The sequence below is a fragment of the Globicephala melas genome, chromosome 13, assembly GCF_963455315.2.
Source record: "Globicephala melas chromosome 13, mGloMel1.2, whole genome shotgun sequence".
NCBI lineage: Eukaryota > Metazoa > Chordata > Mammalia > Artiodactyla > Delphinidae > Globicephala > Globicephala melas.
The window spans coordinates 74861964-74878733 of NC_083326.1; the positions used below are offsets into that span (position 1 = coordinate 74861964).

General features: G+C 49.9%; 1 protein-coding gene across 4 annotated transcripts in view; it reads right to left on the minus strand.

Moving 5' to 3' along the window:
• The window catches only part of TPCN1 (two pore segment channel 1), a 64029-nt gene extending 47388 nt beyond the window's left edge, over positions 1 to 16641 (minus strand). The window contains exons 1-2 of one of the 4 annotated variants that reach the window (XM_030860470.2): positions 16451 to 16641; positions 13753 to 13986 (exon numbers count right to left, since the gene is read on the minus strand). In XM_030860470.2, the coding sequence (XP_030716330.1) occupies positions 13753 to 13864 (112 nt within the window). In that variant the 5' untranslated portion in view covers positions 13865 to 13986; positions 16451 to 16641. Of the gene's footprint in view, positions 1 to 13744; positions 13990 to 16450 lie in introns of those variants that run through there. The other 3 variants (XM_060311198.1, XM_030860478.3, XM_060311199.1) reach the window with 3 other exon arrangements.
• Positions 16642 to 16770: the final 129 nt, after the last annotated feature.

The window sequence follows — 16770 nt, forward strand, 5'->3', positions numbered from 1 at the left end:
CACAACGAAAAGGCAGGCCAGCCAAGTGCGAGCAGCCGAGCCGGCAAGAAGAGGGGACCCTGGGGTGTCGCAGAGGAAAGGCATCATGCTCGTCGACGCTCACCCACAAGGGAAAGCCGACGCAGCCGGCAGCCTGGAGTGGCTCCAAGCCATGAGCCAGCGCTGAGCACAGTCACTCTGCCCGAGCTGATTTCCAGCAAGAGCTCAGAGAATAAGAAAAAGCAAATAAATAAAATCCCAGTCTAACAAAAAGAGAGATTAACAAGAGGGAGAGGTGGCCTACGAGGGGTGGGGTGGTGGAGGGGCGAGCTCAGAGGTGAGGGAAGGTGGGACCACACCACCCCGGGGCTGACATGGCAATTATGAGACGTGTGCACCCCGGAGAACTCCGAAAGCAGAGACCAAAGACATCCCCAAAGTAGGCTGCTCCTAGGGCAAGCAGGGGCCAGGCCCCGCCCGGCCTAGTTCTGACCTGATCACACATGAATGAGTCTCCTGGTCACGCCAGATGGTTCCAGGGGCTGGGTAAGCTGTGACAAACAGAGTCACTTGGGATCCTGGGTGTTTTGGGAACCTAGTGACTCACTCCCAGATATGTTACTTCATGGGAGTCTGTTATTAAGTGCCCTGGGTGTGTGCAGAGAAGACGTGGTCCATGACTTTGCAAAAACTTGTGCTCCCAGAAACAGGCACATCAGGACCCAAAACAATAGCACCTACTCAGGCACAAAGCAAACCCTGATTCAGTACGTGAGACATGAATCAAACCTGTCACATGCAGGTGCTAGGGAGCAAGTGGGCCTCCCGCGCAGTGTATTCAGAGGATGCGAAGGTGTAGAAGTGCAGCCACTACCCCAACCGGTTAGGGGCGGTTAGGGAAGCCTCCATGGAAACAGTACAAGATCTTCGGCTGAAGAAATATGGAGTGGGGATAGATCAGAAGCAAGAGACAGCAGCCAGGGGAAGGTTTGGTAGTGAAAGTGGTTCAAATGAAAAAAATGTGAGATTATGTGACTGTTAAATAAACGAGATGATAGGGGACCTCCCCTGGCAGTCCAGCAGTTAAGGCTCCATGCTCCCAATGCAGGGGGCACGGGTTCGATCCCTGGTCGGGGAACTAAGATCTCGCACGCCGCGTGGCACAGCCAAAAAATAAATAAATAAATGAGATGGTATGAACAGCCCTACGTTTAAGACTTTTGCTTATTGGTTCTAATTTCTGGGAGGGGTAGTGCAAGAATGAAGGCCCGTCAGCCAGGGGTATAACTGAGGTGGAATTTCTCATGGCCTGGAAAGTGCTGGGGCCACTGCCACGTGGATGGGGGCCAGGTTGGGAAGGTGGATCAGAGGACTTAGCATTCAAGGTCTTCATTTTCATTTGATCCAAGAACTTGGCCTAACCCTCACCAAGTGAATGGGTCTGAGTTTATGGTTTCCTTATCTATACTTCCTTATCTATACTCTGAAGTTAATGAAAGTTTCAAAGCCACTAGAGCTTGGATGGAGAAATGTTCCCTCTGGGCAAGGCCTGAAAACAGAGGTGGCAGGTCTGTGATCCGAGAGCAAGAGGGACCCACAAACCTGCCTTCCCCAGGGGTGTGCTAGGCACACAGCAGCCCACCAACACTGATGACAAACGAGGCCCACGGCTCCACTGTCTGCCTGTGCAGGTCACTTCCCTCCCCACCCATCGAATTGCACATCTGAAAAATGGGCATAAATACTGTTACTTCACAAGGGCTCGTAGGAGCGACCGCTTATGTTAACATTACTGTACACAGTGTTTCCAGCTGCAATCAGTTGTAATAGTGCTTGCTGCCTCCAGTGAGAGAACAGCAAGAATGGCTCTGGGGAAGACTTCTACTTTAAGGTAGCAGAAAGGATGCTCTGATTTGTAGCTCCTGGATTCACTGTTGGGCCAGGGTGCAGGGGTGGAGCCCACAGAGCACTCATGGGAGATATTTGCTAGTGTTGTTCTAAAGGCAGGCTGAAGTCACCAAATGTTCACCTGGGAGACTCCCCAAACATAACTGAGTCTTCCAGGGAAAAACAAAGCCCCTAAATCACGCCTTTAAAAAAAAAAAAAAGATGCTGCTACCGTATCATGCGCTTGCTTGTGCTATAGCTAAAATACACAGGGAAAGAGATCTTAAAAAAATATTTTTAGGGCTTCCCTGGTGGTGCAGTGGTTGAGAGTCCGCCTGCCGATGCAGGGGACACGGGTTCGTGCCCTGGTCCAGGAAGATCCCACATGCCGCAGAGCAGCTGGGCCCGTGAGCCATGGCCGCTGAGCCTGCGCGTCCGGAGCCTGTGCTCCGCAACGGGAGAGGCTACAACAGTGAGAGGCCCGTGTACCCCCCCAAAAAATATATAAATATATATATATATATTTTTAATTTGTCATCCAAACACCCCAGTTGTAATCCAAAATGACAATTCCTCAGTCCACGGAGGGCGGTTATGAGAACAGAATTCAACCCTCCTTTTCTCCACTGAATGGAAATACCAGCTATCCAGGAATTATCATGAAAGAGGATAGAGAGAGTTAGATCTACGCTTCCTGGCTGAGCAGACTGAGAACTTCCGGATCAACTCTCTAGCAGGATGGACTGTTTAGAGGGCTGTGTCAGGGCACTGGAACAAAGCAGAAACTTACCTGCTGGATACAGTTAGAAGCCATGCCTTTTTAACTCAGGAGAATAGGTCCTTTCTGATCCTAAGAGCTTGGCAGCAGAGCATATTCATTCCAATCTCTGCTTTTCTTTCACTAATTACTTTCTCCTTGCCAGATACAGCTCCTGACGTTACTAATCTGAGACACGCCCTCCTACACATGTATCCCAAGCCAGGCGAACTCATGAAAGGACTCACGGGTCCCATATTGTCCAGATGTTTCCTGAGTGCCTACAGTGAGGCAAGAACTGCACTGAACTTCAAGAGACAGAAAGAAAGAGAGAAAGATGCCCAGTCTGGGACTTCCCTGGTGGCGCAGTGGTTGAGAATCCGCCTGCCAATGCAGGGGACATGGGTTCGATCCCTGGTCCAGGAAGATCCCACGTGCCGCGGAGCAACTAAGCCCATGCGCCTCAAGTACTGAGCCTGCGCTCTAGAGCCCGCGAGCCACAACTACTGAGCCTGTGTGCCGCAGCTACTGAAGCCTGCGTGCCTAGAGCCCGTGCTCCACAACAAGAGAAGCCACCACAATAAGAAGTCCGCGCACAGCAACTAGAGAAAGCCCGTGCGCAGCAACGAAGACTCCATGTAGCCAAAAAAAGAAAAAAAAACACTCCACCTGCCCATAGGCTGATCTACTCTCTCAGTTGAGCCTTCATTGTCCTTTGTGCTCTCAACTCCTGCCACTGTGCCGTCCTATCAGAATTTACTGCCAGGGCTACAAACTCAAATGCCTGCAGGCACCAGGCAGGTAGCAAACGTGGGAAGCTGGGGTGTGTGAGACGGCAGGTGCTGAGCCCTCACGCTGTGAACAAGCATAATACCTGCTTAAATACCATTCAGGCCGAACAAAACAAGTCCCATCATGTGCCTAGGCCACCCCCTGCCACCTGGTCTTGCCACCCATTTCCAACCACTCTTTGCAGGGCAGCCCGAGTGAATTTGCAGACGCTCCCCTGAAATGTGACCATGTCACTCCCCTGCTTAAAGCACTCTGGGACTCCTGCATCACCCCCAAGGTGAAGTTCCACTCCTCAGCACGGCCCTGGAGGCGGAGAGACCCCCCAAGATCTGGATCCAATCTCTCCTCCCCGCCCACCAGTCAAAGCGCCAACCACACCCACCCGTCCACTCCAACTCCTCTACACCTCTGCTCCCCTGCTCCTTTCCTTGAGATGGTCTTTCACGTCCAGCTTCCACTTCCTGCTTCCTGTTCATCTGCTCTTTAAAAACTGAGCACAATAAAGCTTAATCTATCTCTCTAAAGCCTTTATTGATGTGCTCCCTCCCCAAATCAAGCAGACTGACTCCATCTCCTGCCCCAATATCTCACCTCCTTGGGAAAGCGCTTCCACCTCCCCTGCCCATCCTTACTCTCTCCTCCTCTAAATCCGCCCACGGTTACAATAAAAGCCACAAAAGTAGCACGTCATATACTCGTCTGTCTTATTGCCAACCAGACCATAAATCCTTCACGAGCCATAACTAGATCTGCTACGTTTCTGTGACCTCCGCAACAGCGGTTCTAAGCTCTGAAGAAATCCATGCCTGCCAGTTGAAAAACTCTTAGCTTTTCAGTTGACAAGATGACAACGATTCAAGAAAAAAAAGAATTAGAAGACGACTAGCTATTAAACTATTAATTATTTTTAAACTTCTAATGCCCACTTGAATCTTTATCACACATCTCAAAATCAAAGCCACAAAAAAAAAATAAAAGAGTCCCATGATCAAATAGCTAAGAAAAGAGAAGAGGGACTTCCCTGGTGGTCCAGCGGTAAAGAATCCGCCTGCCAATGCAGGGGACGCAGGTTCGATCCCTGGTCAGGGAACTGGGATCCCACATGCCACAGGGCAACTACGCCCGCGCGCGCCACAACTACGGAGCTTGCACGCCTCAATGAGAGAGCCTGCGTGTTGCAACGAAGAGCCCACATGCCGCAACTAAGACCCAACACAGCAATAAATAAATAAATAATAAAATAAATCTTTAAAAAAAGAGAGAAGACAGTTGTAAAGTTGGATGCAGACAAGAAAGAAGGAGCAAAGGGCACTCCCACACGGAGAGTATCAGGTGAACTGCAACCCAGAGGAAGCAAGGAATAAACAGAAAAGAAAGATGAAGGGGATCCCGGGAGATGCACCCACCTGCTCTGTCCTCCCACCTCACCTGCCTGGCCTGGCTCTACCAGGGATCGAACCCGCGCCCCCTGCGGTGGAAGCGCGGAGTCTTAACCCACTGGACCACCAGGGAAGTCCCGAAATCCGGTCTTTCTTTAGGTGAAGCACACAGAGGCAGAGAAAAGCTTTCCCCCAGCCAGCTCCGAATCTCACGGAACGGCGTCCAATGGTGAAGAACCTCTCCGAGGCCACGGAGAGCACATCCGTTGGTTCTGTATTGTTTCCTTATTTTGAAGGAGTTCGTTCCGAACAGAAAACAAAGGCTGAACAGGTAGGCTCTGTGTCGCAAAGTAGCAGCCGCTGACTAGATCTTACTCAGCGGGCTGTTTGGGAAATGTGAAACGGTTGCTGACATGTAAAAGTCAGAAGGCTTCCGACGAAAAGCGCAGCTTTTGAGTTCTCTGGAAACACTGGAAAATGTAGTCACGAGCAGCCCGTGAGCCCACATGGTAACGAATGGCCAGAGGGAAGTAGCAGCCAGCCCACCAGACAGCACGTGGGCTCCCCGCGTGTCCCCGGCCCACCCGGGCCCAGGGCAGCCACGCGCTCAGGCACTTCCTACAAGGTCACTTCAGCTGAACCACAGCCTCTCAAGTGCTTTGAGCAGAGAAAGCCATACGTTTTTATGAGTAGATAAGTACCTCCAACAAAAAGCAAACACAGCAGAGGGGGTCACCAGTGCAAAAGGCAACCCAAGCACTGATGGCCTGAATCAGTTCTCCTGTCCAGGGACACCCTCGAGGCAAGTGATGATAGGGGGTCACCTGCCCCTGGGAACCAGCGACCTTGGGGGATGGCCCTCCTCGGCCACCCCAGCTGGCCTTTTGAGTCTCGTGCCCTGCTCCAAGGCCGGCCCTCCTTTGCCCTTCCTTTCCCAAATCTTGACTCCTATGAGTTCCCATTTTCAGCCCAAACTGTCTTGTTCCAGCCACAATGATGTGAAGTTTAGCCAAATGCCTGTGCGTTGGAAAAGGGCGTACGCTGAGGGGAAAGCTGCATGAAGTCATGGCTGTCCTTTGCGGTCTGTTGTTTTTTCACTTGCCCATCTTTTCTAGTTTCTCAGTGATGACCCGATACCACGTGTACAATGAAACCCCCGTAAGTTTTGCTGTTTTTATAACACGAAAGGGAGTTCCAGGTATGGAGCCCCAATTGAGAGTAACATGCCTTGCAGGAAATAAAAGTTTAACTGAAAAAAAAAAGAGATGAAGGTATAGATATCATAGAAACCAACTTCCTTTTGGAAAAGAAACTCTGGCCTAAAGTTCTACCTCTTTCACAAAGCTTTGCTTCCCGGCGTGCAGCACATCAGCTCAGAATCGGAGTTCCCGAATCAGAAGACCTGGGTTCCAATGCTGCAGCCGACACTTCCTGGCTGTGTGACCCTGGGTAAGTTTCAACCTCTCAGAGTGTCAGTTTCCTCTTCCGTCAGATGCAGATGCTGAACCGACCGCACAGATCTGCTGGGAGGACCCAATGACTGAGATGGCACACGTAAAGTGCTTTCAGACGCTGCCTGGCACGTGATAGGGGCTCAATACCCATGAGCCATTATTATTATTTTATTTATTTATTTGTTTTGGCTGCATTGGGCCTTCGCTGCTGCGCGCAGACTTTCTCTAGTTGCGGCGAGCGGGGGCTACTCTTGGTTGCGGTGCGTGGGCTTCTCATTGAGGGGGCTCTCTTATTGTAGAGCACGGGCTCTAGGCGCCCAGGCTTCAGCAGTTGTGGCCCCCAGGCTCTACAGCGCAGGCTCAGTAGTTGTGGTGCACGGGCTTAGTTGCTCCACGGCATGTGGGAATCTTCCCGGACCAGGGATCAAACCCGTGTTCCCTGCATTGGCAGGTGGATTCTTAACCACTGCACCACCAGGGAAGTCCCGAGCCATTATTTTTATTGTGAATGACCTTACTCAGCTTGGACTGATGAGGAGAAAAGGGAGAGAGTCAGGAAATGTCCAAATCAGGGAAGTCACCCAGCAAAGGGAGTCCTATGGACTCCCTGAGCATGAAGGTGGGATGGGGATGGTCCTGGGACCGATGTCCCTCCTGAGGGCTTGATCGCTTTGTGCCTCCTCTGGGTTTCCTTGCAGGGCCACCGTGCTGTGATTCGCAAGGCAACCCTGGGGGCGGGCACCGCAGCCAGGGGCCGTCAGAGCCCTCCCACGTTCCCTCCCTGACTTGGAGGCTGAGAAGTTGAGTGTTCTGCCTCATGAAGCGCTCCTGGAGCAAATGCGAACTTAGCCCCCATAAGGCGATGGGTAAAGAGCAGTTCAGCAGCTGCTCCAGCCTGCGCCCAGCTGCCACAACTGCCATTTTGTCACGGTAGCTTTCGGCGTGCGGAGGGGAGAGATGGCATTTCATGGCGGGGGGCCTGAGGCAACAGACAGGATCCCCCATGAAGACTCGGAGGATGGAGGAAGCGAAAGCCTTCAAGTGTGGGTTACGAGGCTGGAAGCCAGCAGGCCGGATGCTTGCTCATTTGAATTGGTGCCTCCGCCGGCCTGGTGACACAGGCATTCTGCCTTGGCGGGGCCCTAGGAAAGCCAGGGGACCAACTCCCGCGGAGCCAAATGCCCAAGCTCCCTGGGAAGCCGTGAAAATCTAACTGCTGTTCCGGCTCCAGTTGCCATGCTGCTTTTGCTTCCCAGCTTGGCGGGGACCACCTGCTGTGCCAGGAGTGGGCCAGAAAAGGATTCAGACCTCGGCCTGGGTTCAGCACCCCCGCTCATGCACTATGATCTTCCAAAGAAGAAGCCTAGTCTCTGGTCATGACAATAATGCCTAGGACTGGCTGAGCCCTTACCATGGGCATCACACACGTGATCTCACTAAATCCCCACGATAGCTCTACTGGAAGATACTATCATGATCCCACCGTACAGATGACGACGTTGAGGCTTAGAGATGCTAAGTTCCAAACTCAGCTAGGATTGGAAGCCTGCAGCTCGACTCCAGACCCCGAATGCTTAACCATTCCACCACCCAGGGTTATCACAAGTGACAAAAGCTACCCAAGTCCTCGGCCTTTATTTATCGTTTGGCAAGTATGCTGGGGAAGCTTGGTCAGAGAAAGAACGACACAGATTTCTGTGACGGAGCACCTACCCTGGGGTTGGTCACCCCTGGGAATACAGCCCCACTGCTCTATCCCAGCTCGTGTTGGCTACACCTGCCCTGAGGCCAACAGCTCTGGCCCACCTTGACTAAGACAGGTGCCAGCTGGCTGTGGCTGCAGGAAAACTCTGGAAAAGGAGCCAGGGTGCCTGCCGTGTGTTGGCCCCTGCAAATGGGCAGTGGCCCTCCACCTTGTACTGGGTCTCAGGTTAACTCCTGATGGTACATTAGGCATAGGGGCAAAGGAGGGAGAGGGGGTCCTCTGCTCTATCACCTTAGGCCTTATCCCTGCATGGCCTGTCACCAGAAAGCCATGAACCACCAGCACCAAAGTAGTGCATGAGACAAAGTGCCCTGCTCAAGCCTCAGCCACCGCCTGGCCCACAATCCTTTTACCACCCAGAAAAGGCCGACAGTACAGGCCCATCTTAGGCAGCTGTTGGGTTTGAAGGCAGTGAGAAGGCAAAAGCTGAGTGTGACCAGAAGTCCCCTGGAAAATCCCTCGTATTGCCCACAATATTCAGGCTCTATGGTCTAGAGATGGTCCAGACCGCTGACTGATGCGCAATGCAGACAATGGGCTATCTCAAACTGCGCTGTCAAACGCCAACCCCGCTGACTATTTTCAAGGCTATTCCTAATTCCATGCTTTAAATACCTTTGCTCATACCTGCCTCCTTTATCAACCTGACACCCCCTGCCTGTGAGTCATTCATTAGCATTTCAGCAGCTACTCTTATAGCCCAGAGATGTCTGAGTCCAGGATAAAATCCATCCTTTCCCATATAAGGAAAAAAAAATCCAAACCCTCCAGTTTCCTTTAGGGATAATTCCCCAGCATTGATCACCCCTAGCATAGGGTCAAAGGGCACAGGCGGCACAGCCAGATTCCTGGGGACCGCACCTAAGGAAAGGGCAGGAGTGTTATGGGCTGAATTGTGTCCCCTCCCTAAAATTTCTATGTTGAAGTCCCAACCCCCAGGGCCTCAGAATGTGACTGTATTCAGAGACAGAGCCTTTAAAGAGGTAATTAAGGTAAAATGAGGTCATATGGGTAGCCTTAATCCAATAGGACTGGTATCCTTATAAGAAGAGATTAGGACACAGACTCACAAGCTGAGGACACAGTGAAAAGGCAACTGTCCAAGAGTCAAGGAGAGAGGCCTCAGACAAACCAACCCTGCCGACACCCTGATCTTGGACTTCCAGCCTCCAGAACTGTGAGACAATACATTTCCACTGCTGAAGTACCCCCCCCCGCCCCCTTCTGTGGAATTTTGTCACGGCAGCCCGAGCACACTAAGACAGGGAGCGTGTGGTACATAGCCAGAGGAAGGCACCAGTGACAGCTGCTGGGTCAGGGCGGAGGCCCAGGGTCAATCAAGGCACACACCCTCAGAGAGCTGGCTTAGTTCTCAGTGGCAGTCGTGCCCACACAGCTGCCAATTCTGCTGAAGGCCTCTGTCTACATTCTATTTTCGTTTTTTTAAATTGGAACTTGTAAGTTTTATTTATAAAAATGATAACAGAAACTTTCTTACTTTTTAAAGACTATTATTAAGTACACTGCATTTAGTTTCCTTTAGAGAAATGCTATTTTTCAAGGATTTTGTTTTTATAAAACTTTTTTTCTCTTCCCTTCTGCCTGCATACTGCCAACGCCTTAACACCTCAAGGGTTTCTATCAGCCACAGACCGGGGGGCAATGATGGCAGCCCCCAGGACAATCAGCTGTGCTGGGAGTGATGAGACTCCAATCACTGGTGAACAGAGGCAGGAGGGGCTGCTGCCCACCTCTGACTGGGCCCTCAGACAGCCCCTCCCATGAGCTAAAAGGCCTCAGAGACCCAACTAGGTTTATTTGGACCATGACTTGTTGAGTGCCTGCATACGGTAGGCATCAAGCTAGATGAAGCACAGATGAATGAACACTTGGGGCCTTGGAGGTGATCAGATGGTTAAACAAGTCATTTCCGCACAGTAAGTAGCCATAATAATGGAAGCCTAGACCAGATACCAAAGCAGAAAAGGGTGAGTAATTAGCCCCATCGGGAATAGGAGGTCCAGTGAAGGCTTCAAAGAGATGGGATTATCAGCAGGATTGTCAAGACAGAACTGAAGCTCATGAGTAAACAAGAGCCTGGGGAAAGCATGCCAGACAGTTACCAGCAAGGCGGAGAGGTTTAAGAATATACCGGGGATTCCGAGAACTAGAATTGTGGGTTGAAGCAGGAAATGGGACTGGTCAGGCAAGAAGGCAGTAGAACACACATGCTGGCTAAGGAGCTTGGCCGTCATCCTGTAAGGGACAGGAAGGTCCTGGGGGTGGCAAGCTGGGGAAGTTACAGGCAGGCCTCAGAGATGCTGTGGGTTCAGTTCCAGACCACTGCGATCAAATGAATATCGCCATAAAGTGAGTCACATGAAGTTTTTGGTTTCCCAGTGCATATAAAAGTTATGTCTATACTATTCTGTAGTCTATTAATTGTTCAATAGCATTATGCTAAAAAACAATGCACACACCTTAATGAAAAAATACTTTGTTGCTAAAAAATGCTAACCATGGGACTTCCCTGGTGGCGTAGTGGTTAAGAATCTGCCTGCCAATGCAGGGGACACGGGTTCAGGCCCTCGTCTGGCAAGATCCCACATGCCACGGAGCAACTAAGCCCGTGTGCCACAACTACTGAGCCTGCGCTCTAGAGCCCGCGAGCCACAACTACTGAAGCCCACGTGCCACAACTACTGAAGCCCACGCACGCCTAGAGCCCGTGCTCCGCAACAAGAGAAGCCACTGCAATGAGAAGCCCACGCACCGCAATGAAGAGTAGCCCCCGCTCGCTGCAACTAGAGAAAGCCCACGTGCAGCAACGAAGACCCAACGCAGCCAAAAGTAAATAAATAAAATAAATAAATTTATATTAAAAAAAAAATGCTAACCATCGTCTGAGCCTTCAGTGAATCGTAATCTTTTTGCTAGTAGAGGGTTTGAAATATTGCAAGAATTACCAAAATGTGACACCGAGACAGGAAGTGAGCAAATGCTGTTGGGAAAACTGGTGCTGAGAGACTTGTTTGATGCAGGGTTGCCACAAACCTTCGATTTGTAAAAAACGCAGTATCTGTGAAGTGCAGTAAAACAAGGTACGCCCATACCAGGTCAGATTTGTGTTTTAGACGGACTGCTCCGAGAAGCGGGCATAGGGGACCTTGAGAAGAAAGTCAATGCCAAAATCCAAGCATGAAATAAGAAAGGCCCATACGGAGGAGATGGAGCAGGCAGGCCGCCTCTGAAATCTCTCCTTTCCTCTAAGAGGCACTACTGTTTTCCCTAGCCAGGCTTGGAGGGTTATAGCCATTAGTTCTTAGAGATTTTAGCAAATATCGCAGGAAGAGGATGAGACAGGAAACTGAGGCACTAGTGCACTTCGCAGAAAGCACAGTTTCCCTGGACCCCATCAGTTGTTTATTTTGTTTTTCTTAAACGAACTAAAAATGAGCCACCGACTTCGCCAAGAAATGAATGGCCTTACTAGCGGGCTATCCAAGGTTAGTTTTATTGTCTACTTGGCCTATTTCCCAATCATCAAGCGCCTTCATCGTTTCAAAACCTGATCTTGACGCAGAACTAGGCTGCTCTTCCCACTTTGATCCTTCAGGAGACCTGGACAGCCTGTCATCAACACCGATACTGTGGGAGGACTTAAAAGTGGCACCCACAACAATGATTAGGAGTCCAATTTAGAACCTTGAGCCTGGCTATTTCCAGAATGATCCATACCCTGTGCATATCAACCACCCTCCCTCCAGTCCATTCCCTCATTGGCGATGGACTTAACCGCTCCCCTCACTAGGGGGTATCCTACTCTGAAGCTGAGACAATGTCACATTCATTTACATCCCTTTCCCCAAAGCACCTTACATGGTGGTGTTAGAGGGAAGATCAGAGAGACACTGCTGCTTGCTAGCTGTGTGACCTTGGACAAGTTACTTAACCTCTCTGAGGCTTTGCTTCCCCAGTAAATATGGATAATAACAATAACTCCACCTTAAGGTTATATGATGAGATAATATATGTAAATGCTAAGAACCAGCACTCACACTCATTAAAGGCTTGTGAAGGAGGAAAAGGAGAGGGAGGAGGGGAGGAGGAGGAAAAAGAGAGGAAGAGGAGGGGAAGGAACTCTGGGGTCAGTCCTCGGTTCAAATCTCTGCTCAACCGCTTGCTTGGCTGTGTGACATCAGGCAAGTTCCTTAACCTCTCTGACTCACCGTTTTCTCCTCCGTAAAATAGGGATAATACTGTCTACCTTGCAAAAAGGATCTTAGTTAGGATAACAGGTGAGAAAGAGCCTGAGGGGAGGGGGAAGGGTAAGCTGTGACAAAGCGAGAGAGTGGCATGGACATATATACACTACCAAATGTAAAATAGATAGCTAGTGGGAAGCAGTTACATAGCACAGGGAGATCAGCTCGGTACTTTGTGACCACCTAGAGGGGTGGGATAGGGAGGGTGGGAGGGAGGGAGACGCAAGAGGGAAGAGATATGGGAACATATGTATATGTATAACTGATTCACTTTGTTATAAAGCAGAAACTAACACACCAGTGTAAAGCAGTTATACTCCAATAAAGCTGTTAAGAAAAAAAAAGAGCCTGACACTTAGCTTGCCAACTCTAGGGTATTTAAGGAGTGGGCCTGAAATCACAGCCACTGATTTCTTGGTCCTGAATGGCACTTAGGGAAAAATCTGGTCTACTTTCTAATCTTCCTCGATCGCCCAGCTCTGCCACTCTGGATGGGTGAACATGCTAAAGCAAAGAGAGGCCAGTTTAGAGGGAGCCAGGCCTCCCATTGCACCCCCATCCACGGGAACAATGCTGTCCTTCACCACTTCCAAGGGGAGGCTGTTAAGCTTCCTGCAAGCCAACTGTGTTCTCTCTGGACAAAGGAGATGGGAGAGCCAGGCTCATCTTTCCCTGGACCCAAGCAATACCCCTGGCTCAACAGTATGGCTTGTGGGTAGAATTTCCATCTGCTAAGGAGACCCTAAAGCACTAGCCCCTGACATCTTAGGACCCTCCATAAAAGGCAAGTTATTTTAAGCCTCTCTTGGACCCAAGGTCTGAGCAAAGGAAGCAAATGGCTTCGGGACAAGAAAGGTTTTTAAGGCCTCTCGTTCTGCCAGAAACACACTTAAAATCTAAAAAATTTAAAACTCGCAACCTCTCGCGGGTTCACTTTGTGCTGCTGGGCTTTGGTTTAGAGGAAGACAAAGCAAAACCCCAAACCCTCAAATCAATGGTTCACGACAAATGCTTGCCGCCTTCCACCCTGTCCCGGGCAGTACAAGGACTGAGTGCCAGTGGGGAGAAGCAGTCAACTCCACTTTCCTGCCAAAGATCAGGCAGACAGAGACCAATGTTGAAATCTGTTTCTTTTTTTAACTAGGAATGGGGCAGGGAAGCTAGCCAAGGAGCAGGTTTGCCTGAGGTCCCCACCAAGCATCCATGAACAAAACCAGGGTACCACAGGCGCAAGAGAGGGGAGGCGCTGAGGGAAGCAGGGCAGGCTAGTCCCGGAAAGCACCCCAAAATTGAGGGTGCAGGATTAGGACCCCACAGGATTAGTCTCCCAGTAGTTTCTGTGTCAGAACTTGGGAGTCAAACGTGGGGTCAGGCATTCAGGTACATGCATCTACCAACAGAGCACCAAGCCCACAACTCGCCCCCTGAAACAGAAAAGCTGCACCCCCTCCCCCAGCCCACCCTACCATCTTACTTCTGCTGGGCAGATCCTCTTGGCCCAGGCCGTTGGAGGGAGCTAGTAGGGTGCTGCCACCCTCATCCAAGGTCAGGATGAGGGGAACGTCGTCATCTAAACTCACGGCCATGTTCTCCTCTCCTATAGCCCTCAGGATGTGATGTCCAGAGCTTTAAGTAGTCTCTGCTTCGAGCTCCAGTTCAAAGCCACTGGCCCAGAGGTGCTTCTTAGAAACTCCTCCATCAGTGGCATCTTCTAGGGTTTGGGGGATTAAAAAAAAAAAAAAGGACAATTATCAAAATACAACCACTACTGATGAAAATGTTCTGGAATTAGATAGTGGTGATGGGTACATAACCTTACAAATATACTAAAAACCACAGAATGGTACCCTTTAAGATGTAAGATGATGGAGCTTATAGTAACGTGAATTATATTTCAATAAAAAAGAGTATTGCAGTATAATAGCACTAAAATTCTGTGCAAGATTAAATACTGAAAAGTTAAGGGTAATTATGTTTGGAGATTGGGATTATGGCTAATATGTTCCCCCTCTACCCTTCTTAACCCTTGTTTGTGTGTGAATTTTCAGAGGTTTCAAAGACTTAAAAATATATATACATATTCAACCATTCAAACAATAGTAGTTAATACTCAGTGAGTGCTTACTATATGCTGGGGCTCTTCTAGCAATTTTTAAGTAAAGCTGATTGAAACTTCGTAATAGATAAGTAGGATTATTATCCCCCATTACAGAGGGGGGGACTTAAGGCTTAACTTAGAGAAGTTAAGTAATTTACTTGTCCAAGAACCCACAGTTGGAAAGCCAAGCTTTGAACTACACAATCTGACTCCAGACCTGTGCTCCCCGCCAGCATACTACAATTCCTCCATGTCCCAGCCCTGGTATTTAGGCAGCACTTAGCTCCAATGACCTATAAAGAGTTAGTGTGCCAGGTCATCTAGATTTGCCCATATCATTCTTATTACTCTCCTAGATTTAGGTATTTGGGGAGGAAGGGAAAGAGACTAGAATATTTTTTTAAGTGATGTCCGGAGTCACACAGCAAAAACGCTCATTCTGAACTCCCAATTCAAAACGGTCAGAACTAGCCTGTTACAGTTCCTATTTATAAACATTCCCATTTCCGCTGAGGAGGACCAAAAGAAAAGCAAACACTCAGCAGATCTAACAGCAGACCTTTGAACTTGAAAACAACAGCAGGTTCCTTCCTCAAACTGCTGTATTCTGGTCTCGATCAAGTTTGCCTCCAAACTAACCCACTGAATGGCAACCCATCAATTTACTTCCTTCACGAATCACCAGGACAATCCAGGGCAGGCCCCTGTGCGTCAGTACCTTCTTAAAATTAGGCAGTAAAAGTGAGCACCATTCTTTGCTGCTAAGCCTGTAGCGGTCTGCCCAGTAAACTTCCTGCGAGATTTTTTTTTTTAAGTTTTCTCCAGATCTGGGGATTAATTTCACTTTTAAATCTCAGTAGTGGGAAGACAGAAAAGGAAATTCCAAATGAGATGTTACCATTTGGCTGTCTTAAGCATTATATGTTTTATTTTTTTTCTTTTTGGCTTAACTTTTTATCACAGCTATTTTCAAACACACTCAAACGTAGAGAGAATATATAAATGAACTTCCCTGTGTCGATCACTCAGCTTTGACAATTATTAACATCTTGTCATTCTCTCCCATATTTATTTTGAAGGCTGGAGAGTCTATTAACTTTCTCAACTCATCAAGGAGAGCTTTTTAATTGTATCATTGTTATCAAAATAGCTACTGTTTTTTATTTTAACTGTATAATATATGACTGGTTGCTTGCAATGCATGCATTAGTTCTGTGGACCTCAGCCGGGGTGATTCCCCTGCGACACACACACATTAGCAATGTATGGAGACATTTCTGATTGTCACAAGTAGGGGGTAATGGTAGGTAGAGGCCAGGGATGCCTGGAAACATCCTACCATACACAGGTGAGACCCACCACAACACAGAAATATGTGGCTCCAAATGTGAATAGTACTGCTGTTAGGAAATCTTACTTAGCTAATGTCCCCACTTCACAGATGAGGAAACCGAGTCTTAGCAGGGTTAACTTAACCTGCTTTTTGTAAATGAACAGCAAGGAAGTGACAGAGTCCAAATTTCAACCCAGGCAGTCTGAATTCAGGGACCCTCCCCACTTAACCATTACCCTTCATCTCTTCCCAGACGGTCCCCTCATCTGAATTCAAACCCATTATTTTACAGAGAGGGAAAAGTGAGGCCCAGAGGAGAGAAGGGAAGCACTTGCCCAGGGTCACAGTGCTTCTCCCTCTGCTGAGGAGCCAGAAGGGAAGGGTCACCCCTAGAGACAGGTCCTAAGGAAAGAGGGCAGGCAGGCTCTTGTGGGGTGGGTCGCCTGAGGGCGCCAGGGAGACAAGCAGACGAGGGAGGAGGGTAACGAAGAGGAGTGCGGGCGCCTGCTCCACGTGCTCGTCCTTGCGCCCCTTCTCCCCGCCCCGGGCTTCCCCGGGGGATCCCTACCTGCGGTCCCCGCAACCAGGGCTGGAGGGAGAGAAAAGCGGCGATGACTTCCCCGCAGGCCTCTTGGCCCTACCTGCCCGCCTCCCACGTTCCAATGCCCTCACGCCGAGCCCCCTGACCCCTGACCCCTGCCCTCTCCATCAGGCCAACCCTCACACCCCCTGAATTCTTACATGCGCCGCCCCAGCAACCCGGACCGCGCGCCGGGGTCCGCACCGCGCAGCCCAGCCCTCCGGCGCCGCCGCCAAAGCCACGAGCCCGGAACTGTTGCAGCTGCAGCAGCTGCCGCAGCCACCGCCGCTTCAGCCGCTGCCACCACAGCAGCTGCGCCAGCTCTCCCATCCACCGCCTACTGTCCCTTCCACCCCACCGGCCCCGCCCCATTTTCGCTTCACCGCTGCCTATTGGCTACCTCAGCTGTTATGATGAGCTCTGATTGGTCAAGTCTTACGTCCTTCCCCAGTTCTTGCCTGCTGCTAATGCAGGACTCCCT